This window comes from Daldinia loculata (genome assembly GCF_022478755.1).
Source record: "Daldinia loculata strain CBS 113971 unplaced genomic scaffold F4817scaffold_4, whole genome shotgun sequence".
NCBI classification, from domain to species: Eukaryota; Fungi; Ascomycota; class Sordariomycetes; order Xylariales; family Hypoxylaceae; genus Daldinia; species Daldinia loculata.
This window is the reverse complement of record NW_026054858.1, coordinates 280,956-305,992: the sequence shown is the minus strand read 5'-3', so window position 1 is coordinate 305,992 and position 25,037 is coordinate 280,956. Positions and strand designations below refer to the sequence as shown.

Sequence of the window (25,037 nt, the reverse complement as noted above, 5' to 3'; positions counted from 1 at the left end):
TGATTTCTTTCGACTTATTAATGAAGAGCATCCGCGTACCCGACAGATATGACTATTACATATTAATGAATCCCATTTCAAATTTGGATTGTCATGGATCCAGTACTATCAGAACTCAAGGTCCCTTGCGTCCGCGAATATGAGAGGGACACCGGGCCCTTCAGAACTTACCCAGATAAACATAGGATCGATCTCACTGCGTTAGAGCTCGACACACCGGACTCCTTGACAGAATTCCAGTTCACACTGCATCTCCAGAACTGGCTCTGTTTTGGTTTAATCGGGGAGATTTGTCAAGTATGTCTGGTTCTCTTTCATCCTTCCGACCTAGTGATAGAAGAACGAGGAAACCAGATTATTTCATACGCGCAGTTGGAGCAGTATATCTGGTATTGGTGTGGTGCAGGTCATACAATTGCAGAAAAGAAATGGGTCACAGCCAGAGCCGAGTTTTGCGAACTACTCTATACCGCCAACAAGGTGGTGAATACAAGGATTAATCGACTATCGAGCACTATTATCGAAAATGAAGGAGTAATCTTCCATATTATCTATCATGGCTCTTATGGATTATTTAGTCTTCAATCACAACCACATTTTTATATCCCGACGGAGACCATGACTACAATCAGGTGGGCACGCTCTCCGACTATGGATCGCCTATTGTTGAATTCTAGCTGGTGCCGCGGAGAACTACCCAACCTTTATTTAAAGTGCTCACCTGTTGTTCTGCTTTGCTGTGCGACCCTAGGACGAACGAGACTAGATAAAGACCACTCGAAATATACCTATGTGGCATGTTACGCTAATTAGGTCGAAGATAGGACGTATAAGCCTTCTCACGATGAGAACTACTACAATATGGAGTGTGAAATGATAACGGCGCTGGTTTAAGCTATTTGTGAGGTTCTCTTATATGGCGGTATCCCGATCGTCCGGGTCGTGGAAGGCCCATATGGGCCTACAATAGAGCTAGACAGCTTCAATAAGGATAGGGAGAAGCAACTGGAACCAGAGGCTTTAGACTTATCAGGAAGCTAAGTTTGCAAGAGATTGCAGGTTTCAGCTATTTTCAGGGGCAGTCACATTTGACGAATTCTCCGGTGAAAAATTCCAGAACGAAGAGAACCATAAAAGAGTAGTAGATCATCTATGATCACTAGATGAGAGCGACTTCTTCCGGTTCGACTACCTGGTGGTTCTGCTAAAAGGGGACTCTTCCCATCGATGAATTAACGACGGCTCGAGTAGATGAATATGCCAACTTGCCGGAAGGGGTTGGGCAAGAAGAGGAAGAGCTCCGTATATGGCTATTGAAGCGGCGGAACGTCTTCGTTTAAAAGCTGAACCCCGCCAAACGTTCTCTCCCCTTATCGAAAAGCTGGGAGATCGCTATGTAAATACACGTGTGGACCGTCGGATAGAGGGTATGCTCAATTCGCCCCTGATGAACCTGAGCTCTTAGCCGATGCAACAAGATTCTGACAATAACAGGATTATACCCATCCCTAGACTAGACTCCTAGTCCAGTCTAACATTTAATCGGAATAATATCTCGTACCTAACTGTTGTCTTGTTGGGTACTCGGATTTTGTCGCACTGGGCTATCAATCCCAACGACTATCCACATTTATAGCCGCCAAGTTTTATTCTCCTATTTAGCTCCCTCCACTTGTTGCCTATAAGGGAAAGCTTCAACCTCCCAAGAGATGCGGCTAAAGTGGATTTGGACTGCGCTAGCAAAACTAGGTGATATATATACCAAAATATGCTTCAAATTTTCACACAGCAGATGAATGACTTGTCATGGCATTCGATGAACAATCCGAATTGGTGTAGTGGCTAACATTTGACGCTCTCATCATACAACCTATGATCCGTCAAGCCCGGGGTTCGATTCCCCGATTCGGAGATCTTTTTGACATCATCTCGTGAACAATTCTTTTCACTGTTAGGTATTTTTTTTTTCTTCTGTCAATATAGTGCAATATAGCACCTGTTTATCTTTTCTGCGTATGTCCCCATGTTTAAGCGTTTTTAGGAATAAAGCTACCATCTGGAAATTTTTGATTTTTAATAAGGGTTTAGGCCAGCGCGGAGGGCGGGGGAATCGGGGATGTTTAGGGGTAGGTATTTCCAACAAGACTGGACCGGTTATAGTTCCGGATTTTGACGAAGACTCCATATCTCCTCATGGTTCGTATATTCCCGTAATATATTCTGCGTAAGCTGGCAGACTGGAATGTCAAATGAAATAATGCCTTGGTTATCTTACGCGCGGCGAAGCTATCTCCGAGCACCTGGTTGTTCTATTACTCCGACATGCATGTCTAACATCTGCACCTTACTCGATGCCTCTCGGTGCCGAAGCGAATCAATGCTCGGTGTAACTGAGGGGACTCACCGCTAATCAAGACGTCGGTGCAACTTGAATACTTCTATCTTGAGTAACCAACTTATTAGTCTATCAATGGAGGGCTCAGTTGGGACTTGCTATCTACATACTCTTATTTGTAGATATTTCCACGCATTCTTATGCCGTTTGAGCGCTTTTGTGTATTGATATATATCGTGATAAACACTTTACAATATTATGTCTTTTATGAGTTATATCCGATGCTGACGCTGCATGCAGTAGCAAATGTCTCCTATGATAATATCTCCTATGATGGCCTAGATCATGATCCTACTCGGTGCTGGACGGCTGGAAACAGTAATAATTTCTATTTCATTATGCCGGCACTTCACTACATCATGAGATCTACCTGGAATGATTAGTATACGACAGGATAGGGTAACCCTAAACGCCGCTGATAGGGAGAGATGGACAAAAGGGAGCACATAACGAGGAGATGTACAGGGAAGTACAGGGTACGGGATGGGAAGCAAGGGAGGATGGAATGATAGGAGACAGCGGCTGATAGAATAGGATAAGGTACACAAATAAAAGACTTTATGCTCGATAGGGTAACCCGAATAACACACTGAAGTATGTGATAATGCCGTCACTTTCTTGGTATGCCAGCTTTTGCTAGATGTAGGCTCTAATATGGGAAATTTAATGAAGATCAAGCTCGGAATATTTATAAAATTTCTGTTATATGCTCCATGGCTTTATACGAGGTATGCATGTATAGTAATGGTATTGCTTAGATGAGTAAAGTACACTTGAATATATTGTCAAATGTGATGTATCATTCGGGATATGAATAAATACCTGCCTACCTGAGGTATGTATCACTTCGATATCGTTGTGCATGAAGGTGCTGTAACATTGGCTGAGGGGGTTTACATTACATTATAAATACGTCGGTAAGCGTCTCACTGAGGACCAAAGTGAATAAAACTTGCACCTCTTTACGTATCATATTTTATTGCGGACACTACAATGGGTGATAGCTATAACCTGGTAGTAGACAGGCTGAATGCCTTTGCGGTTGCCGACTTCGAAGGCCACGAGGTAGAAAGGCTGGAGTTGCTATCAAGTGCGCGCAGGCTAGTTGGTAGACTGGAAACGAGGCAAGAAAGAATCTTCAATATCGATTTTCGGAACCCGGCCGAGTATGCGGCGTTGAAGATATGCCTAGACCTTGGTATCTGGCACCGATGGACGGCAGTGGGTGGTGGTGAAAAAACTGTCGAAGAGCTAGCTAAATTGGCTACGAAAGATTGCGATTTGAACTTGCTCCGTAAGTGTCTAATATATGCGTTCGCCGTTTTCTTGGTTGAGGACTAAAATTGACCTGAAAGGCCGCCTACTGCGACTTTTAGGGGCCACGTACATTATTGAGGAAACAGGGGAAGATCGATACAAACCAACTGACTTCTCACTTTCAATCGGCGATGAATCAACCACTATTGCCCAAGGCATTCTTGCTATGTGAGATTGTATTCCAACGTATTAACTGTGCGGCTGCTCATTTGTCATAGGGCCAATCATTGGAATGCCTCATCTATGAATTTGCCGTCGTTTCTAGCAAAGACGTCGTATCGAGAGCCTTTAGATCCGAAGTATAGTAACTACGTTGACGCCTTTCCGGAACGGTTATCATTCTTTGACAGATGTCTCTCCAATCAAAGCTACCAGGATAGCTTCAGTGGCTATATGAGGGAGTGGTCAAAGTATAGGTTTTCGTGGCCTGATTTCTACGATACGACTTCGCTTGTCGCCGGCGCTGATCTTACTTCTGGTGCACCATTAGTTGTCGATATAGGGGGCCACCATGGCTATGATATTCTTAAATTCCTGAAGAAACACCCAGATGTGCCAGCCGGTTCTCTGGTTATCCAAGACCTCGAAGCTGTCCTCGCGGATGCAAATCTCGACACAGATAAGGTTAAACTCATGCCACATAGCTTCTTCGAGCCCCAACCTATTTATGGTAAGTCTATATCTTATTAAAATTATATAAATCGGTATGAAACTGTAATATAAGTTAATATATGGCGTGTGAAATAGGGAGTCGCGCATACTTTCTTCGCGGGGTCTTCCATGACTGGGCATACGAGCCATCACTTCAGATCCTCCAGAATATCGTGCCAGCGATGAAGAAGGGATATTCCAAGCTCCTCGTCTGCGACGTTGTAATCCCACCGAAGGGTGCGAGCGTTTACCAAGCGGGTATGGATTTGAACATGATGGCGCTCCTTTCGGCTTGTGAAAGGACGGAAGCTACGTGGAGGAAGCTAATAAATGACGCTGGATATAAGATAAACAAGATTTGGATGGACCCTAGAGGGTACGAGGGGGTAATCGAAGCAGAATTAGCATAGATGGGCGGACGGCTTGCTAGGGGGGATTACAAAGGGATTTGGATCATGACCATTTTGTGTTTTCAACAAGACAAAGGGGATCAGGACAAATTGTTTGATTGGCCTACGGCTGGATGGTTAGGAGATTCGATAGGGTTTTATACTACATGAGTTGAATAATAAATTGAACGAAAATCAGAGCGCTCAATTTTGATATTGACATTTTAATACCTTATAGAAGTTGGTTGAAACAGGAAGAGTTGAGAATACCTGCACCTAACAGGTTCCATTAGGTACCTGTAGTACTTAAGATCTGGTACGTAAGCCACAACATTTCCAAAATGTGGCTTGCTGAATGTGGGGATCACTGAGTCCTAGGTTTGACAGTTTAGTACTTGACTCTTCGGAAACTCCAAGTCGGAAACAATCAATTTCATCTTTCACTTTTGTATGATTGTATGTTCCGCAAACCTCAGGATTTTGAATATTGATCCATTCATCTATATAAATACGCTTCTACAATAATATTATAGCGTATATATAATACAAGATGGAGTACCCCGATGTTCCCGAACAGCCCTCTCCGTCGCCTCCAGCTTCTCCCATTCCGGATCGACCTGCATCACCTGAACTCCCACTTACTATGACTGCGTCAGCTGTCCTCACGGCGCTTCCTCAAGATGCAAGCTCGGCTCTCGCCAGCGCTGGTAAATTTGAAAAGGAGAAAGTTCGCATTCGTTTCAAGGCTGTCGGAGGGTCTGCTCCGCAGCTCAAGCGCGAAGTGCGCCAGATAAGCGCCGCGCAAAAGTTCGAGGCCGTCGTGTCTCACTTACGCAAGGCGCTGCATCTCAATCCTACCGATAGTCTGTTTCTCTACGTGAATAGTGTCTTTGCCCCCGCTCTGGATGAGATCGTCGGCAACTTACATCGAGTATGTGTTATTATCTCATTTTACTTGCTATTAGAATGCTGACTTTCCTAATAGTGTTTTAAGGATTCAAACGATCAGTTGATTGTGGCTTATTCAATGACTCCTGCGTTTGGATGAGATGAGATGGAGGATTGCTGCAATCATGACGTCTCAATTATACTCCCCAAACGCCTATCTATGCTGACACGGTATATTAAACCAAACTGGATGGTTGCGCCTTTAACCCTCTATCGGTCTGTGGTATAATGCAGAACCCAACCAAGCGATTGATATCGCGTCATAGCTTCTCAATATCTCTCATGAACGCCTCGAGCTCGCCTGGAGAGATAGGATATGTATGCTCTGGAGCTGGGTATTGGCGGCTTTTCACCTCCTCCCGATAAGACTCGATCGCTCTACGGCTTTCGGCCCACACATTACCATACTGTTTTACGAACTTAGGAATGAAACGACCCGGTGGGAAATTACCGGTCATGTCGATCTGGACGAGTACCTGGCCAGAACAACCATTTCCCGCACCGATTCCGATGGTCGGGACGCGTAGCTTCTGTGTGATGATACTTGCGACTTCCGCTGGAACAGCTTCCACCACCATACCGAAGCATCCAGCTTCTTGGACGGCCAACGCGTCCTCGAGGACTTTCATTGCACCTCTTGACGTTTTCCCCTGGACTCTAAATCCACCAAGGGCTCCTTGGCGTTGGGGCGTAAGCCCGATATGGCCTAAGACAGGTATCCCGGCTTTCGTTATCTTCGCAATGGTTGGTGCCATCTCTATTCCTCCTTCCAACTTGATACCTTGGACACGGCCCTGTTTGATGAATCGTATGGCTGTTTCTAGTGCTTGCTCCGGCGAGATTTCATACGACCCCATGGGAAGATCTCCGACCTGGTTTGACGTTAGTTTTCTGTATCAATCAAACTTGGCATGTGGACTCACTGTGAAGGCTGCTTTGGTGGCACGTGCGACTGATCGACAGTGTAGCAGCATGTCTTCAACCGTTACTTCACTGGTATCTTCCATCCCTAAAGCGACCATCGCTAGGCTATCTCCCACAAGTATCACGTCCATTCCAGCAGCATCTGCGACATGTGCACTTGGAAAATCATGGGCAGTCATGACCGTGATAGGTTCCCCCTTTTTATACATAGATTGAAGAGTTCCCATGGTTACCTTTTTTCTTGAAGGATCTAACCCTGTGCCTAGGGGAGAGTGGGAGCTCCATCGTTGTTGGTGTAATCTTTGCTGCTGCCATAATGAGGGTGATTGTCTAGCACCAGCGACGGCAGTGTTTGATAATGATATCGCCCGACACGGCAGTAAAGCACGTGACCTAGACAAGATGTGCGCCATTTGTTGGGAATTGATCGGAACGAATGCGATTTAATGAAATGTGTATTCTTAGTATATATGACTATTTAGAAGTTGAAACGGGGAGAAACGAATAGCGGCCATGACTTAGAACCGACCGTGGTTTTATCTTTTGGTCATGATGGTTTTTGCTGCGTATAATTGAGTCTTATCGAAGTTTCTTTGGTGTTTTTCTGACCGTATGTGCACGTCTAAGCCATCTTAGGAGGTACGTACCTAGTCCACCGACGCTTACCGAGGCTTCGGTTAAATATCGGCTATATTTTACCCCTTTAATTGTCTTTGAGCTCAACAAAATTTAAATGGCGAGTCGTACATAGTAATTGCTTGATGAGGGCTTAAGGAGTGTGAATGTGGGCAGCGTCACCGGCGACGAATAGCCTCCCGTTGCTATACCTGTTTAAACCCCGATGATGGAGGTAGAAGCGCGCAAGCCAGATAGGGTCGTGTAATTTTCCGCCTACTAGGACCATCTTATCAAATAATTCCTAGAAGTCTTCGGGCAGTGGGGTTCCCTCTCTCCCCGTCACGTTAGCCCCCGACGCAAAGACCCGAATTATTCCATTCTTCATGGGCAATACAGCCAATATACCTTGACCGAAAGACATAATCGCATCATGGTTTGGATTATCCCACTTTACGTGGGTGTCAGTGAGGACAATACTTCGCCAGGCATTCATCGAGAAAACGTTCCGTATTTTCCTGTGAAATGAGTTTTTGGAACGAGAAGGCCGTGTTGGGATTACCGCGGCCTCCTCGACGTTTATCCTGACTGCCTGCTTTCCGTTGACGTAGTACCTTGCGCCGGGGGTAGCATTGCCTCGGTTTTGGAGGTCGCGGGCGAATCCATGACGATGAAGTAATTCGAGCGTACGTGGCTAGACGACTAAAGCTCGGCTCTTATCTGAACGACCAAGAGATTTGTCAATAATGCGGAAGGATATATTCTGCGCAGCCAATTCTAGAGCTAGGTAGTATCACCCCGGTAAGACCTCCGCCGATTATGAGAACGTCGGTATTGTCCATCTAAAGGTAGGTAATTTGCGGATACTTTGATTGAGAAGGTACAATACAATGAGCAATCACAGAATTATCTGATAGAATATAGACGACTCAATCAGAGCCTGACTTCGTCTAGCTAATATATCCGTATAAGTCGGATTTATTTGAATAAGCCGGGATCGCCGCTAATGTGGCCGGCTTACATGATTAATCAAATTGGGGAGTGAACGATTAATATCTTATGCTACCGGAGACCTCACGGCGTCGGATTGCAGCGGGACTAGTTCCCGCTCCGGGTCTATTCAGCATCTAGATAGGAGATCTAACGCAATGATCTTCGAAAACTCAGGCATGGTTCTCAGGCTGAACCTCCTGGCTGTACTCTACATCCCATGTATTTTCGATTCTTATGGTATCCGGGCTCTGAATCATCCGAGTTGGAATATCTGGTAATGGGATTGATGTAGCTATGCTCGACATTTGTAGCTCTTGTACGGTCCCGGGGCGTGAAGGATCTTCGGTAGGACCGTGTATAGCTGAGAATGGCAAGCTATCCTCCTCAGAGTTGGCTTTGGATCCGAGGATCAATGTCGCCCATGAAGATGGCCTACGCCTCGGCGGCGTAGTTTCGGCCGTATGCTGATACGACGAACGTGATTGTTCGGTATGAGAACTTTTCTTTCGAATTGCTATCCATACCGGTCGCAGGGTTGGTAGACATCCTGTGATGATGAACACTTGCTACGGACTTTGATACTTGGGAAATATAGGAACGCACCTGAGATGATTGCGAAATTAGCTTCAACAGTAGCCCAGATGCTCTGGTTAACGATATTCCAGGATATATCAACGTCGTCCTTCTGAGTTATAACAGCAACGAGCCGCATTATAGAAGCGACACAAACGCTACCCTCAGTAAGTACTACAACACTTAGGAAGTCAGAAGAGTGATACATAACAACGTACAAACCACCTAGAAGGAAGAGAGTTATTACAGCTCTTTTTTGACTCTTTGTAACATTAAGATGCATAACGTAAGGGATAGGAAGTATGAGAATAGTAACGTCGACAAGAATATTTGGAATCGAGATTGCGAAGAGGAACTTTTGACTGTCTACATTGCAAGAAGCTTCGATAGTTTTATCCCATATGCCTCGAGTTGGGATACATTGCAACAGAGTAAGGAAAAGCTGTCTTGTCAGATTTGGATCCTGTTGTTTAAATCAAAAACGTACCACTGCTAGGCCCCACATCAAAACCGCTGCTGTGAGAATGGTTATCGGGAGCTTGATGCTCCCGCTCTTGTTGAAGATACGCCAGTACAAGGCGAGGATAGAGAATTTGACAAAAACTATGGCGCCAGTATATGTCATCTCGGAGATGAAAAGACAAATATAAAACGTTTCGACGACATTAGGCCCAAAGGTTTGAACATGCCTTCCAAGGCCTCGTGGGATCCCTAATTGTATTAGTTATCTATAATACTCGGAGCCTCGTAGGGTTATTCTTACACCATAATTGATCAACAGCAAGGCCAAAAGAGCTAGCCTGATAGAGAATTTATTAGCTACGACGTAAAAGATAGGTAGATTGTGCTCATAATTACAAGTGCAAAGAGGATGAGCCAATCGTCAAGCCAAAAACTTGCTTTATTGATCCAACGACACCAAAAGCGAAGAGCAACACTAACTAATGCAAAGAAGAGACAGACAGTTATAGCTGCATAAAGGTCAGGTTGACGATTGTCTGAGAGGTCCATGGAGCCTAGCGAAGAAGACTCCATGTTTACCCCGATCACAGCGAACGAGTTTGGGGTTGAGGTAATATGAGAGTCCGATTTTGACTAATATCGGACAATATAAAGATTCAAGATTACCTACCTATCTATCTTACCTCTTATGCCGAAGTCAAATTCTCGGCCACTATGTGCATTAATTAGTAGATGTACGTAATTTAGAGTATCTACTTGGGAATATGTCTTAAATAAGTATGTTGCTAATTGTTACACTATGTTCGGTTTGTATCGCCATCCTTGTTATCAGAGGTTGTTAGGTATATTGCTTCTGGGCTTTTGGGTTGTACAACATTGAATGGTACCTAGGAGATACCTAAGTCATTATGTACCTGGCTTGCTCATAGGAAAGACCTGGATTGATATAGCTACCTCCTTAGCTACCTAATTTATATCCTTTATCTTTCCACTGACCGTAAGAAAACAAAGCGAACTGCTGTCGTAAACATCATAGCATCTAAAGATCAGCATGTCGTCTACCAATTTACCTGCAATTGTCCTTGTTCCGGGTGCCTTCAGAACTCTTGACGGCTTCGAAAAGCTATTGCCATATCTCAAAGACGCTGGGTACCATACCGGAAAATTGTAGGTTCGTGGAATGCTTTGTAAAACAGGAACGATTAGGAGAAGCGGAATCTAGTCTAAGCCTTTAATTGGTTAAACTTAAGTACCTAATGTAAGCGGGAGTTATTTTAAAGCTATCCTTATAATATTACGGTTGTTACAAAAGTCACTATGTTATTTAGCGATCTGCTAGATATTAACATCACGACTCAATACTTAAGTTAAGAACTTCATTCCTTTGTATATATAAACAAAGCTTTGCACCTTGTTGCAAGGATTTGCTACTAGCATAACAACTGAGTAGGATATGTGCATTTATGGTGACTATCTGGAACCTCTTGAAAGTAATCCGTTTGACGTCTTGAGAACCATAAATATAATGGCTATGTTGGAGAGAACTACTTAAACACTGGTAGGTCTTTGGCGAATAGGGGCTGCCAGATTGAGATATACCAGTACAATTCGCCATATAAGTTAAAAATGACATCATTTCCACCGAATTTTACTGCTCAATCCTTGTGGAGATATTTGAGATACACGGTCATCAAATGAAGGGACAACTTCCCCGCTCGATTATTTTGTGTGAAGAAAATAGTTGACATCTACTACCTTAATTAAGTGATTCAACTTATGACTAGACTTCTTGGTTAACATATGAGAAGCCGATTTTGCCGAAAGAAAAGAACTAGCAAAGGTCTACGGTATAAACCAAATTATGCCTCCGTCCGAAGTAGAATCGCTTTCAACTTATGAATATCCAACAGAAACCAAAGAGAGATGTACGTATATAATCGGCGATAAATAGCGTCCTCACGTCCTAATGTAAGGTGCGATAGTGAAATATGCGGAGTTGGAAGCGCTCGATATCTCTAAACTAAATCAACCAGGGGGTAAGGAGGAGCTGGCAGAGCAGGTGTTACGGTTTATTAACAAAAATGGTACGGCGAGCTAGAGCTTATGCACATTAACAAGTACTAAATATCTACTCCAGGTTTCTTCTATGTTATCGGTCATGGATTCTCAGATGAGGACGTCAGGCAACAGTATGCATTATGCGAGGCATTCTTCGATCTACCACTGGAGGAAAAGACCAAGTATCTATGCGACACGGCAAAGGGAGATTTCAGGGGATATAAGCCGCAGTCTACAGGAAAGCTCGCCACTCGGGATAACGATGAGCGCTACAATATTCCCAAATTCACACCAGAACACAAGCGGCCGCATCCGCAGCTCATTAGAGAACACTGGGAGGAAATACGGGCTTTCTCACTGAAAGTTCACAACGACGTTCTACTTCCCCTCCTACGCTTATTTGCCTATGTTCTCGAAATCGACGAGGATTATCTTATTGAACGCCACCGCTACGAAGCTGAAGGCTTAGAGTATCTGCGGTACATGAAGTACCACCCCCGCTCGGCGGAAGCGGACGCCCAAATCGGCAACATCTGGGCGAAGGGGCACACAGACTACAACACGCTAACATTCCTCTTCCACCAGCCAATCGCAGGGTTACAAGTGCAGACCCCGGAGGGGGAATGGAAGTACGTTAGGTCACCAAGGGACGCAATTATCGTAAATATTGCGGACGCGCTAGAATTTCTAAGTGGCGGCTACTTAAAGAGCACCGTCCATCGAGTAGTGCGACCCCCTGAGGACCAAGCAGACCGGCCTAGGCTGAGCTTAATTTACTTCGCTCGACCCGAGGCCAACATCCTCCTAAAGCCCGTCGTAAGCCCATTGCTACAGCGACTTGGTCTACAGTCAGAAGCAGAGCATTTCTCACACGATGTTACTGCTGAAGGTAAGTTATTATCGATAATGGCTCGGTGAATAGTAATTAGATGCTAACTGAGGTTGTAGAATGGGCAAGGGCACGAATCGCAAAAGACCACAGATTCCGTACCGGGTTAGTTGATCAACGAGAGAAGGAGATCATCGCCGGTGTCAGTCAAAAGTACTACGACTAAGGGCGTGACTTACCTATCACGTTACCGAAATACGATTTAGATACCATTTGCATTTCAAAGGAGGCGATCTGCTAGATATAGTACCTCTAAGTACATCTCGGCCGAGAAAAAGGGGGGGCAACTTATAGTAAATATGGGAGTTATGCTTAATACAAGAGTCTCTAGTCCCATAAATTAAATCAACATATAAATAGTTAACTATCCTAATATTAACAAATTCCCATAACAGTTTTAAGCACATATGTTTCGTATCAGTCAGTCATTTATCTACATTATGCTTAAAGTACTTAGAAATCGATCTTCCCGAAAAGATGTTCGTACCAAAACATCTGCAAGCTTACAAGATTAAGTGCAAGATTAAGTTAATCCATCAACTTATGCGGATCACCCGCAAGCACTGAATCTTAAATATCAACTAGGTAGGATAAACTATTTTAACCTGAGGCTAAAACGTGGCTGTTAAACATCTTACATGAGAAGAGACAGGGAATCCAATTCGAGATCCTGTTGTGACGTCATAACCTAAGTTACTAAGGTCAGGCTACCAGTGTTAAGCCCCTTGATTGGCCCTTACGTAGCCGTGACGACTTCGGTGATGAAGACAAGCTGAGGCCGTGACGTCACACCTCGTCTTCGTCTGGGTTAGGTGCGCATTTACATACGTATGTCAGACTTGGGAGACATCATCGCATATATATGTGGCATCAATATTGCTTGAATTAAAAAAGAAAGTCTGTTGTCAATAATAATAATAAAAATAACCAAAGAGCCATCTACTCGAAATCATCATCGTCACAATTCAAATCTACCCATCCATCAATACCACACACCACACACCACACATCACACATCACACATCACACCAACGAAACATCTATCCCCGCAAACATGTCTCCCGAGAAAGACTCCACCGACCAAGACTCCGGCGTAACCGGCGCCGCCAAGTTCGTTACCAGCACCGTCGGTAACGTCGCCGGAGGCGTAGGCCGAACAGCAGGCGGCGTAGTCGGCGCCGCAACCCGCGGGGTCGGCGACACCATCACGAGCGCGACGGGATCAGCCGGCAAGCCCGTCGGCGACGCCATAAGCTCCGTTGGCACTGGCGTCCAGAGTGGCGCCGAGGACGTGTCCAAGGGCGTCGAGAACGCTGGCCAGTGGAAGCAATAAGGGGTTTTCGATGCAGACACGTAACAGCGACAAAAACGCATGGCAGTTAACGCTGCTGAAAAATAAAACATGGGAGTAATATGTTGGGAATAGGCGTGTACGATATTGTATATATGAGGATAGGCTGTATTATTAAGTACACTGATACGGAACGCGCTGGATAATTGCGCCACGAAGACAAATTGAATTTTGATATTTAATACCATCTATTGCACACTTATGCAAGATCTCCAACGTGATGAAGCGGACTGCCACGATTAAGAACGTAGAATGCGAATGGAAATTCAACTTACTCGATTTGATCTCACGAGTAGTTAAAATGATTCATTGGTCGTATTTATACACGCATCGTTATGAGGTCATCGGTTAAGTTATCTACCTGCCGGTACCTACCTACGAACTTGAGCATCGGACAAGATTCATATCCTGGAATCAATAGTATAACGAGGTGCCAAATTCGAAGAACCGTAATGCAACTAATCGAATAGGACTATAAAGGCGAAGCGATTATTCCACAGGCCTAGTCGTACTGAGCAACCTATTTCACTCGAACCATGCCGTTTCCGACCCCGAAAAGGGTGTCAGCTGTTCGTCCACACATATGTGCGGCGTCTGATCTTCCGAGCATGACACGCGACCGGGCCCAGCGCTATGCCTTTTCTGCGTCGCCGACGAACCCGTCTTCTTCCTCTGCCTTCGGGCCCCGGACCGGGATGATTTCCGCGACGATTTGTTCGAAGCCGGTTTACCGTCCAGGAGTCCTTGTAGAAGCGCTTTGGATGAATACCTCCTACCTCCTTCTTCTCGCAGTGGTAGTTCGTCCCACGCTCGCGGGAGAGGTAGTGCCTTGCGAGAGCTCTCTGGTGTCTGATCTAACAATGGCATGAAACTGTAGCGGCGCAGTTTATCTAAAAGGCCATGGTTCGTACTGGATGCCCAAACTCCTGGGGGCTTAAAGCTGCTCTTTCGGCGGTGTGAAGACGCACCGACTGCACGTCCCGTTTTCCTACTCAATTTCTCGGGCTTTTCATCCAGTTTCCCAGGCCACTGTGGTATGGATACCCGAAAAGGGGGGTCGGTGGGTGGAACTGGGGTTTGACGTGGTGATTCCTCGAGTATTTCTAGAGGCCTAGAAACATTAACCCCGCAATGTGCATCTACACCACGAGCGTAAAGGTCCGGCAAAATTTCTCTCTGTTGTGGAATACTGGGTTCCCTACAGAGGCCGAGCGGCGTCAACCAGTCGTTAGTACAGGATCTCGAGGGACGTTTCGGGAAACATGTCATCGAACCATCCCGGCAACGATTGGTGGGGATTTTGATATCTCCCAAAGACCCTCTGGGCCTGACTGGTTCGGACGCTGATCGCCTTTTACTTTGAAGTTTGGGCTCCTGGGCACGGGCTGACTCTTCAATGGTGGAATAAAATTTAGCACTTGTCCTTCGCATGTCACTGATAGACGGCGAGTTTGAAGAGATCAATGACGAGGCGCACGTAGACACATTTCGAGAGACCTCCATAGACCCAACGACGCTCGCGTAAGGCTCCACGACTGCCTCTCGAACCAGATTTCCCGGGGCGAATCCCTATGTGACCTCGGTTATGCTTTGTCGAGAAATAAACGTCGTTCTAGCCGTGTCAACACAATGACCATGGTAGTCAGAGCAACTGGCTATGCTGAAGGAAGGTCGGACGGAGCTGATCGTCGTAGCTGGATAAGCAATGCTAGGTGATCCAGGAACAATAAAGTTCATGCTGGGTGTAGGCTTTGCCAGTGGTTCTTTAGGTAATAACATCGAAAGACATTCAGCTACCGAACTGTCATTGCGAACACAGCGGATACCAGCAATTACGATATCTAGAATCCCCGCAATATCTTCCGTGGTAACTAGATAGCTCTCCGTCGCCGATTCGTTAACTTTAGGGTGACCAATCCCAATGCTATCCTGGCCAGTACACAATCTTGATAGGGGGGGCAGATTCTCGTCAATGCTTGCTGGCCTCTCTGTTCGAGATGAACGATTATTATGCCCTCTATTAGACAAGTAGGCTCGTATGTTGCAAGCAATGGTATCTGCTACCTGTCTATTAATGGTAATTGGACTATCGAACGTAGTTCCATCTAATTCCGAACGAGGAGTCTGGGCCCCGGTGTACACTGGACTCCAGCAATCTGTTGATGTAGGGGATCCAGGGGATCCAGGGGATGATGCCAAAGGCTTCATATAGCCGTTAGTATCTATATTTGAGTCGTTCACCAGTGGTTGAAGTAGTGGAATGCTTTCTGACGTGCCATGGAACGTTCTATGGAAACGACGACATATATACTTCGGGCAGAAATGATGACGCCTCGGATTATGGTGATAGTTTATAGCAAAAGGGGTTGCCACTCGCGGCTTCGATGTATGATTCAACCCCGGAATTTGAGGTTCTAGGGGTGACACAGGAGCTGAGCAACCGGGCTGGTAGGATGAGTTGGGGGACTGCGCGGATATTGTGCCGTGGCCCGTCTCTTGTAGGTTGTGTGAGGCTATAAGACTAACATGTCGGCTAGCTATACGACTGGACGGTGCACTATAGAATTGATCATCGTCTAGGCTGCCGATAGACATACGACCAACAGTAGAGTAACGAGCCATTGTTTATCCGCCTCTGATACTTGAGACTATCGCTAAGCATAAAGGTGAGAAGACAATAAACATATTCTGTAGGATAGATTAATGTAAGCTGAATAAAGGTAGATGGAGAGGATCGGATGAGGGGGAGATAGAAAGCTGAAGACGCTGTTCTTTAGAGGTAATACTCTTAGATATTATACCTGAGGTTAGGTTAGGGACCTATGCACATATAGATATGCCGGATACCTAATAGTAAATCTTTAGGAGAAGGGGCAAGACGTTTGCTGGTGGCCCTTACCTACCAACACGGATACACATGTCTGGATGTAAATCTAACTTGGCTATAAGAGTAGGTACTTGCATAGCCCTTGGCCGAATACTCGTAGTTACTCTAAGATTATATTGTGATATTATGGGAAGGATTGGACTTGACTGACGAAGCCGAAGTGGAAGTCGGTCGGAGATTAAGAGATACTTTGCTGAGGCCCGAGGGGTTCATTCTATGCTGCCCTTGTCACGGTTTGGTTTAGTTACCTAAGTTGACGCTAGCTATAACTTATAAGCAACAGGGATTATGTGAATGGATTGAGGCCGATCTGATTTGGAATCTTGGTAAGCTTGGCCGGGTATCACTATGCAGTATCATCCCGGACGGAGTCATAACAAAATTAGTTCCGGTTGGATGCGTTTGGTTCTGGTAATCGTTCGCCCTATTATCGATGTTCAATAGCTGGTAGGATCCCTTAGGGCTAGATGGGAAGATGATATTGGTGAAATAAGCGATAATTATCTACCAGTAGGTAAGATTGAATCCACCTGGGCAAAAAGGTGAAGACACAAGGGCCGACACTGCATATGTACCTAGGGGCCAACCACGACTCACCGTATTAGCCACTCTCCACATCTTCAATATCACGTATTGAATTGTGGCAGTTCTCTAAACCTTGGGAATTACTAGCCTCAGCCACTCTACATACATAGCGTTCTCGGCAATGGCCGTTTTAATGAGCTATTATTATATCACCCCACACAAGTCCGGTGACACGGAACCGCACCTGGAATTTCTAGATGATTAGTGTAACTCTCGGTATTATCTCAAGTCTCAAGTACATAGACGCCAACACGCGCAGCCGAAATCGCATGTGCCAGCTTTAAACCCCTAAGAAAATCCAGAAGTCCAAGAGTCCAAGAGTCCAAGAGCCCAGAAGCCCAGGAACCCAGCAGCCTTTAGGCGGTCTACATAACTCCTGACTGACAGCGTTCCAAATCTCAATCTCGCATGAGACGTGTCGCACCACTATTGGGATCACTCTCGTCCATCCCGTGAATGGTCTAGCTCTAATTACCGCCGCGCTGTACAAGGGAAAAAGAACGTGTGTCAGGAGATTGACGGTCAAGCAGGGTCTAACAGAAACATTGCTGAGACGGTGGCAACGGTGGGAATTTTTATTTAATTTTTCTCTCTCTTCAATTTCGTCTATAATTGTGTCCCCGAGTGGTTGATTTTATTCCGCTCTACCTATAATTAAAATATTTCGGACTTACGCCCATAACCACCTACTTACCTAGGTAGATATCAGAAACACAACCAGTAAACGATAAAAGAGTTCTCGGGGTTTACCTTTCATCAAAATGTGCATCGTTCTTATCACGACGGCCCATCCAAAATATGCACTTATTGCTCTTGACAATCGGGATGAATATATCCTAAGACCTACTAGCCGGCCGCACTGGTGGACCCATCAGCCTTCAGGAGAACAAATACTGTCCGCGCGAGACTTGTACCGTAAGGAGCGAGGGACATGGCTAGGCGTCACCAAAACCGGACGAATCGCCGTGCTGACAAATTACCGGGAGTCGAGTGAGGATGACCCGGACCCGGATCACGCCATCGCCGGGGTCAGGAGCCGAGGCACCATAGTGAATGCCTGGCTGGGTGCCCCCTCTGGACTTGGCCTAGACGACTTCGTCCATACGATGCTAGAAGGTCGCGCTGCCAAGGGTGTCGGAGGGTTTTCGCTCGTATGCGGTGATTTGAAGCAGAGGACTGAGAAGGGCATTAAGCCGCTCGCGATCATCTCCAATCGATGGGACCATGTCGGCGAGGTCCCGTGGATAGGTGGGGAACGTGGACATATATATGGCCTAAGCAATGCCGTCTATGTAGAACCTGCTCAATGGGAGAAGATCAAGATCGGGAAGAAATTGATGGAGGAGGCGATACAAGAAGCTGTCGACAAGGACATGAACGAAGAAGAGCTTACCAACCGGCTCTTCAAAGTCCTCGATCATGATACACTACCCTTGGAGCCGAAGATGAGTTTTCAAGAGCATATGGATGCCCTCCGGCGGTCTGTATTCATTCGCAGCTTCGCAGAGGATCAGGGATGGAAAGACATGGCTGACGCGGCCGATGAGGGGAGGGCAAAAGCAGCATTTGATGCAATCGAAGATAAAAGCGAGCCGGAAGAGCATAGGGATGCACATGGATATTTTATGAAGGGTGCTTACGGTACTCAAAGACAGACCATTATTCTTTTAGATTGGGAAGGCAATATTACGTATAAAGAGCGGGCGTTATGGGATTCTCACGGGAATCCGATTGAAAGGGGAAAGGGGGATGAGACGTTCAAGTTTAAGATAGAAGAATAAGGTGATATAGAAAGCAAAATGAAAAATTATTAGACGTCTTTGGCACATAGCAACATCTCTTAACAGACTTGTATCTGTAGCATCCTCTCTAACCAAGACACCTAAGAAGTTCTCATACCGTTCACACATAACACGCATAGCACACATAACGGTTATATTAAGTCTATCGTATTTACATAATACTAACTACATTGGCATTTAACGTATTGAGGGCACGGATCTTCGTCTGTGAAGTATCTTTTTTTACCAAGTCCTAGTAGGTTCTACGATGCTCTCAGTAACTCGCACTCATAACAATAACCACATTACGAGCCGCCTATCCTTCTTATTTTATGGCACATGGAAGACCAAAATAACAGGATGCGTTCTTACACTGCCTTACGGGATATCCAAACGGACATTTATGGTTAAAGAACAGTTGTTGAATATTCTTATTGGTAGGAGTGATCTGAGTGTCCCCGTTCATAGATTCAGGGGCTGATGAAGGCTTGCAAGTCACAGACCTGGTCTAGTGAGGCATTGATGGAAGCGTCAACTGGCAGACACTGTATATTTCTAATAAGGAAGGAGTCATCATGGACATGTTGACGATGTAATCGAAGAAGGGGTACCTTGAGGAGGTACTCGAGATGTAGAAGCTGCAGCCACCTTGGTGACTCCTGTCAGTGTCTCCTTACAAGTCTATCTCGAAAATAAACGGAGCCCTTTGAGCTAAAACCTGATCATATTGCAATCTCTCAGGTTGCTATGCGTTTCGTTTACATGTCCTGACACCATATCTCGCGAGCAACAGGCTTCTCTTTTGGATTTTCTCTAGCAACACAACCCAACCACCAGTCCCTACCTAAGTGTTCCTTGGTTAGATACCTGTCCATGGCAGATCAACATTATCAGAGACAGGGACACCCAATACAATATCTTACTACTTTGGCCTTGCTTGGAGAATCCCTATCTATTCTGTGTGACCTCGTCGAAGTAATTACGGTTTGCCTCGTCGCGCTCAGCAAGCTGTATTTTAAAACAACCTTTGCACTGATCATCATCTGGACGCGGTTCATCATATTGGTCAACCTCGGAAAACTTGTTCAATTCTATAGGATCGTTAAACGAATACTGGTATTCTGGCTTCGCTATCTCCAGATCTTCATCCTACTATGGAGGCTCGGCGTCGACACGTACTTCCCGGAGCAATGAATTCCGGAGCCGATACGTGTATTGTAGGGGAGGTTCGTCGAGCATCATCCGGTCGACGCGGCTCCCGACGAGGTAGAGGAAGAGGCGGTAGGCTTGGGACTGGTCGAACGAGCCAGTTACCACTAAGCACGAGCGCTGCCGCACTTGGGCGTACTCGTCAAGCAACAGTATCGCCGTGGAATACTCAGCAATCAGGTATTTCATCACCGGTTAATACAGGTCATCAGAACCATTTCTCAGGATCTATATCATCTCGAAAGTTGTCGGCAGGCTTCACGACTAATGGACCGCCATCCAGTCAACCAACTACGGGATATTCAGCTGTAACTGCATCTACAACCCCCCAGACTTCTATTAGCAATCACCCAGGTCCATTGACCAGTCATCCTACTACTGCGTATTCGCCCATGGTTGCATCTGGATCCCGAGGTAGTTTTGACAGATACGCACCAGGACCCCTGAGACAATCGCAGACAACTGGCAATCTGCCTCCCCCATCAGCCTACACACAGCAGAAAGGTGGGCTACAAACTTCAAGAACACTTCTCTCGGTACCTGAGTCGTCCGGAGCAACCACTTCTTCTGTTACCGCACCTACGGCCGGGGTCATTCGGCATTTCAGGGAAGAAAACATCAACCCTTATCTCTCAGAAGCCGACCTTGGAGGAAGACATAGGGATAGTCTGGAAATATCTAGTACTAAGAAGATACCCAAACGCACGCCGCCCAACGCAAAGCGAAAGGTGATTTCTGACGTATCCAACACCGAACCCATCCCGGAGTTGCCAGAGCAAATACTGCAGGCTGTAAAGCAGAAGAATACAGAGAAGAATACAGAGAAGAATACGGAGCAGAAGAAGGTTCCTACTCCAGACAAACCTCCTTTTCAGCAACAACCTCCTTTTCAGCAACAACCTCCTTTGCAACAACCTCAAGTGCAGCAACTGCCAAAACAAACCTTCCCAAGTGTAGATTGCATTAGTTCCATCGATTTATCTCGCATTCATCCATTACCTCCACAACTGCCACCCATGCCGATGCCAAACCCCAAGCCCAAAAAGCAGAGCGGCATTCCCAAGTCACGCACTTTTAACGTGCTTTCCAACCTGACATCCTCGTTCTCGCGCGCATCGCTATCCAGCAACAACAACAGCAACAGCAACAGCAACAGCAACAGCAACAACAACAGCAACAACAACAATAGCAACAGTCGCAGCGATTTACGTCGCCAAATAGGATCGCCCATAATGGCTCCTAACACCTTCGACGGCAATGCCTCTCTAACCGAAGGCGACAGCTCCCTAGGAGCAATTATGACGCCCAACCAAGCCTCCACGCCCGCACCCGCACCCGCCCTCGCGACCAAACCCGTCCACCGCAACCCTCGCATGGTCTACAACGCCGAGACCCAATCCTACTGGACCGGCCGCTTCGTCGCCATGCAAGACAAGCTGCGCAACGAGAACCTAAAGGCGCAAAGTCTAAACATCATCACGACCGCCATATCAGGACAGCAGCAGCAGCAACCCCAAGCCGCCGCGCCGAAGCCCAAGCCCAAGCCCACACCCGCACCCACGCCCGACGCCGCGCTCCCGACCTCGTACAGCATGGCCTGCATGCCAGGCGTGACTCCCCAACTCCTCTCGGGCGAGATGGTCGCCATCGTCCAAGCCGCGTCGGAAATGACAGACGAAGACAACCGCATCCGCCGCGTATTCCGCCACCTAGAAGCGCTCTGCGCGAACCGCTCTGCCCTCGACAGCATGCACGAGTTCCAACAGGACTACGCGCGTCTCGTCGGCAAGAAGGGTCTTCTCCCGCCCGGCTCGTCCTGGGACGACAAGGACAAGGACAAGGACAAGGATAAGAAAGGTTGGGTCGGCCGCATCTTCAGCGGAAGCAGTGCCGGCGGCAGCAAGAAGAAGGGTAATGGATCGCAGTAGGAGGGAAAGAAAGAAGGATATCCGAATTAATACTATGGATCCGGCACGACCCGTGCGAAGTTCGATTCGTTGAGAGCCCTTAATGGTTTAGCTTGGGCTGTATTATTTCTACTTTGCTATACGCAGTTATGTTATAATGAAAAGGACCGGAAAAGGGGAGGGAAAAAAGGAAAGAAAAAAAAGGAGGCGGATATGTGTCATACGGAGAAGGACTTAAAACTCATTCCGGTTATTCTAGGAGGGAAGCTTCACGAAACAGAAGTGGAACTATTCATACCTGGAAGCATTAGTTAGACGTGTGCACGATATGTTACGAGAAACGAACCTCATGGACTTTAGGACTGCATAATATTGCCGGTGTCAAGGACTCGCACCCCTGGTCTAGTTATGATCAGTAATACATAATGAACTGGCTCATTAGTTATAAACCCTGAGTACTAGTGCAACCCATTCGTCTGGAAACATCTAATTTTTTGCTGGGAATAGCTTTTGAATTCTATCCATCGCGGTCATGGCGAGAGCCTTATACATATGAAGGCCTGTGAACCCCTGTCTAATCATATCGTAAACCGTGTAATGCGCCCCTATCGTTCCCACCGTATCCCAATGCACCTTATAAACCGTAGAACTCCTATGCCTGATGATGTGGATGGCTAGATTTAAATAATAAAATAACTGGGCAGACTTTCGCACCGAGTAAAAAGGGCGAGATAATTCTGTTCGCCCTCCATTACTCAATTTTTAACTACCCCCGTCGTTCGCCTTCCTGCGAGATCTCATGAAGTCCTTGATCTGCTCGACCTTGGTGGCGAAGAATATTCCCTTCCTGTCGTTACGCCAGGCGCAGACGCCGATGTTGTCCGCAAAATCGGCCACGGCTTTGTACTCCTTGTACTCGTCGAATTCCTTGAAGAGGTAGCCGTCGCGGGTAGATATACGCTCGGTGTCGAGCTGCCAGAGGCGGATCTGGTCGATGACGACGGGAGGCAATACGGGCTTGTTGGTCGTCGCCGCGTGCCGATACATCTGCTCGTCCGCGTGCGTAGAGAGATACGAGACAATCTGATCCGCCGTGATGCCGTGGCTAACGGCATTTTTAATGGATTTGCGTGTTAGGTGGCCTGATACGAGACCCTTGAAGCGGAACTTGAGGTCCGAGAAGAGGGCTAGCACGGCGATTTGTAGCGGCGAGTGTACATATGCGTACATCCGGAAATTGGTCTCGAGGATAATGGTGCACTTATCTTGCTCGTCGCCGGTCGCGCTAGCGGCGGCTGAGAAGCCTGCGCTAACGCTTCGAAGGGCTGTTTCGTTACTGGTGAGAGTCGTAGCTAGACGAGTAGGGAAGAATTGGTGAGTATTGTGCTGAGGAATGTAGATCAGACCGAAGTCGATGAGAGTGGGCAGCATATTGCGTCGGCTCTCCGTGAGGGCGTCAGTGCTATATGCACGCCCAAATTCGAGGGAGGCCAACATGAAGAAAAACGATAGCATGTCAACGGCATCCATATCGGACTTACTCCCGTTGGCATTGGCTACCTCAATAGCCTCGAGCCAGAGAAGTAATAGAGCCCAGACCTGGGCGTTTGCTTCCTGTAGTAAGAAGGAAAAGCCAATGTGTGTAATCTTAAGTTCGCCAGTCCTACGCTCAACCAGCCGGCCAGCCAAGAGAAGGTCCTTGACTGACTGCTTAGGTCCACTAGAGCCCGTCTGAATGCTGGTTATTCCGGTAGCCGAAACGACGTAATGGAGTATATCGTCCCATTTTTTTCTCGCGTACCTATCCAGGAACGTATGGTCAACCTCGCTGGGAATAGGTTGTGTAGACGGCACACCGAACGAATTATGATCGCCCCCACCCTCCAACGCAAGCCGTAGACTATTCTTAAAATTTTGGGTAAGAGCTAAGGACTGAGGTTGAACTATATGTAACGATCGAAGGATGGCGATGGCTTGGTCCTTTTCGCGGATTGCGGTGGGTTTTATCCATAGATCGAGGTCGGATACAAGAAAGGGGGTCGGCGAATATAGTATGGCCATTACTATAGTCTTTGCTATTTCTCCAAGTTAGATAATCCTCGTCCTAAGCAAGTTTACACGCCGCCTGCTGAGAAGCTCTTACCCATATGAGGAAGCATGCGCCGAAAAATGGCGAAGGCTGTGGAAGGCTGCTGGTATAGTTTCCTAAAGGTAGTCCCCGGCAGCTGTTCCAGGTACTGGGGCAGCGAGTTGGCGCTGGTCGACATGGCGAAGTGTTGTATGATCAATCGCAGTTGAAGGTGGCTAAGAAGTTATCATGGTATGAAGCCGGTAGGTAGAAACCAGCTTCGAGTGGCACCGGAGCACTAATCGTAGCTCTGTTAAGGAGAATAATTGGACTTTATTAATCGCAGCTAGAACTATGATTCATGGCAGGCTTGTTTGGGTATCTGTCCTTTCGTTGAAGCAAGATATTGCGCTGGAATGATAAAAGTTGAAAGAATTGAAGCCGAAGAAGCTCAGCACTTGTCGCGCGACCAGCGGAGCTCATCTTTAGCTGCATTAGGTACATCCTTGTACATGTAGGTACCGAACTACCTAAACTCCACTGAGGCTAACAAATAGGTGGGGGAGACCTCCCGCAAAGATTGATGCAAAGCCACACCTGAGAGGTACCTAAGGTACCTAGATACTTAGTACTTACGTAATCTCCACGGCATTATAAACGAAAATGGGTTTCTTTGCATACAATCTTTAACATCAACTCTCCTATATTTTATTAGTACTGCCACAATTTTTCCAGCCAATCAGATCCTTAAAATCGCCCCGCAGTTGGCGACTTTTTCCTTTGCCATTCTATCGCATAAGGTTTAAAACACATGTAAATAAAATAAAAAAGTCATGCAAAACGAACTCTATTTAACGATACCAATTATTAAAGTTTTTATACAATACTATAATAGGTCAATTGATTTTATAAAAAATTCATCGGACGTGCGCTGAGGTGTGGCTAGCCAATCAAAGGCCAGAGTTTATTTGTGGCTGTGAAAAGGTTTAACTGTTTATCACGTGCGTATGTTACGGAGGATTGTGTCACCGGCAA

General features: G+C 46.4%; 11 protein-coding genes and 1 non-coding gene across 12 annotated transcripts; 8 read left to right on the top strand and 4 right to left on the bottom strand.

The window, feature by feature from the left end:
* Positions 1 to 93: 93 nt before the first annotated feature.
* F4817DRAFT_312008 (uncharacterized protein) lies at positions 94 to 677 on the top strand (the record flags this gene model as incomplete). Its single annotated transcript, XM_049300076.1, has 2 exons — positions 94 to 483; positions 579 to 677. 2 exons carry the CDS (start codon positions 94 to 96, stop codon positions 675 to 677), a joined length of 489 nt encoding a protein of 162 aa, XP_049162913.1.
* A 1,147-nt stretch (positions 678 to 1,824) lies between these two features.
* On the top strand, positions 1,825 to 1,912 carry F4817DRAFT_t20. The gene has a single exon. It is a non-coding gene; the product is annotated as a tRNA-Glu (tRNA).
* A 1,369-nt stretch (positions 1,913 to 3,281) lies between these two features.
* F4817DRAFT_178036 (putative O-methyltransferase) lies at positions 3,282 to 4,983 on the top strand. Its single transcript, XM_049298307.1, has 4 exons — positions 3,282 to 3,689; positions 3,751 to 3,880; positions 3,931 to 4,382; positions 4,460 to 4,983. Exons 1-4 carry the CDS (start codon positions 3,389 to 3,391, stop codon positions 4,771 to 4,773), a joined length of 1,197 nt encoding a protein of 398 aa, XP_049162912.1. The 5' UTR covers positions 3,282 to 3,388; the 3' UTR covers positions 4,774 to 4,983.
* Positions 4,984 to 5,173: 190 nt separating this feature from the next.
* F4817DRAFT_178024 (APG12-domain-containing protein) lies at positions 5,174 to 5,963 on the top strand. Its single transcript, XM_049298305.1, has 2 exons — positions 5,174 to 5,683; positions 5,738 to 5,963. The coding sequence occupies exons 1-2, from the start codon at positions 5,303 to 5,305 to the stop codon at positions 5,798 to 5,800; spliced, it is 444 nt and encodes a 147-aa protein (XP_049162911.1). The 5' UTR covers positions 5,174 to 5,302; the 3' UTR covers positions 5,801 to 5,963.
* F4817DRAFT_178026 (ketopantoate hydroxymethyltransferase-domain-containing protein) lies at positions 5,738 to 7,212 on the bottom strand. The gene is made up of 2 exons (XM_049298306.1): positions 6,624 to 7,212; positions 5,738 to 6,572 (listed from the first exon to the last, which is right to left on the bottom strand). Exons 1-2 carry the CDS (start codon positions 7,035 to 7,037, stop codon positions 5,961 to 5,963), a joined length of 1,026 nt encoding a protein of 341 aa, XP_049162910.1. The 5' UTR covers positions 7,038 to 7,212; the 3' UTR covers positions 5,738 to 5,960.
* A 1,190-nt stretch (positions 7,213 to 8,402) lies between these two features.
* F4817DRAFT_366759 (uncharacterized protein) lies at positions 8,403 to 9,840 on the bottom strand (the record flags this gene model as incomplete). Its single annotated transcript, XM_049307020.1, has 6 exons — positions 8,403 to 8,779; positions 8,836 to 8,963; positions 9,024 to 9,247; positions 9,293 to 9,516; positions 9,569 to 9,605; positions 9,664 to 9,840. 6 exons carry the CDS (start codon positions 9,838 to 9,840, stop codon positions 8,403 to 8,405), a joined length of 1,167 nt encoding a protein of 388 aa, XP_049162909.1.
* A 1,128-nt stretch (positions 9,841 to 10,968) lies between these two features.
* F4817DRAFT_178017 (putative 1-aminocyclopropane-1-carboxylate oxidase) lies at positions 10,969 to 12,388 on the top strand. The gene is made up of 4 exons (XM_049298304.1): positions 10,969 to 11,192; positions 11,250 to 11,351; positions 11,405 to 12,214; positions 12,274 to 12,388. Exons 1-4 carry the CDS (start codon positions 11,129 to 11,131, stop codon positions 12,378 to 12,380), a joined length of 1,083 nt encoding a protein of 360 aa, XP_049162908.1. The 5' UTR covers positions 10,969 to 11,128; the 3' UTR covers positions 12,381 to 12,388.
* Positions 12,389 to 13,268: 880 nt separating this feature from the next.
* F4817DRAFT_312002 (uncharacterized protein) lies at positions 13,269 to 13,613 on the top strand (the record flags this gene model as incomplete). The annotated part of the gene is made up of 2 exons (XM_049300075.1): positions 13,269 to 13,517; positions 13,575 to 13,613. The coding sequence occupies 2 exons, from the start codon at positions 13,269 to 13,271 to the stop codon at positions 13,611 to 13,613; spliced, it is 288 nt and encodes a 95-aa protein (XP_049162907.1).
* A 1,521-nt stretch (positions 13,614 to 15,134) lies between these two features.
* On the bottom strand, positions 15,135 to 16,187 carry F4817DRAFT_356161 (uncharacterized protein; the record flags this gene model as incomplete). The annotated part of the gene is made up of 1 exon (XM_049305761.1): positions 15,135 to 16,187. The coding sequence occupies one exon, from the start codon at positions 16,185 to 16,187 to the stop codon at positions 15,135 to 15,137; it is 1,053 nt and encodes a 350-aa protein (XP_049162906.1).
* A 1,009-nt stretch (positions 16,188 to 17,196) lies between these two features.
* Positions 17,197 to 18,938, top strand: F4817DRAFT_325334 (DUF833-domain-containing protein). Its single transcript, XM_049301761.1, has one exon. The coding sequence runs from the start codon at positions 17,799 to 17,801 to the stop codon at positions 18,816 to 18,818; it is 1,020 nt and encodes a 339-aa protein (XP_049162905.1). The 5' UTR covers positions 17,197 to 17,798; the 3' UTR covers positions 18,819 to 18,938.
* A 1,034-nt stretch (positions 18,939 to 19,972) lies between these two features.
* On the top strand, positions 19,973 to 22,216 carry F4817DRAFT_366752 (uncharacterized protein; the record flags this gene model as incomplete). The annotated part of the gene is made up of 1 exon (XM_049307019.1): positions 19,973 to 22,216. The coding sequence occupies one exon, from the start codon at positions 19,973 to 19,975 to the stop codon at positions 21,953 to 21,955; it is 1,983 nt and encodes a 660-aa protein (XP_049162904.1). The 3' UTR covers positions 21,956 to 22,216.
* Positions 22,217 to 22,430: 214 nt separating this feature from the next.
* Positions 22,431 to 24,281, bottom strand: F4817DRAFT_177951 (transcription factor Tfb2). The gene is made up of 2 exons (XM_049298303.1): positions 24,078 to 24,281; positions 22,431 to 24,009 (listed from the first exon to the last, which is right to left on the bottom strand). Exons 1-2 carry the CDS (start codon positions 24,199 to 24,201, stop codon positions 22,697 to 22,699), a joined length of 1,437 nt encoding a protein of 478 aa, XP_049162903.1. The 5' UTR covers positions 24,202 to 24,281; the 3' UTR covers positions 22,431 to 22,696.
* Positions 24,282 to 25,037: the final 756 nt, after the last annotated feature.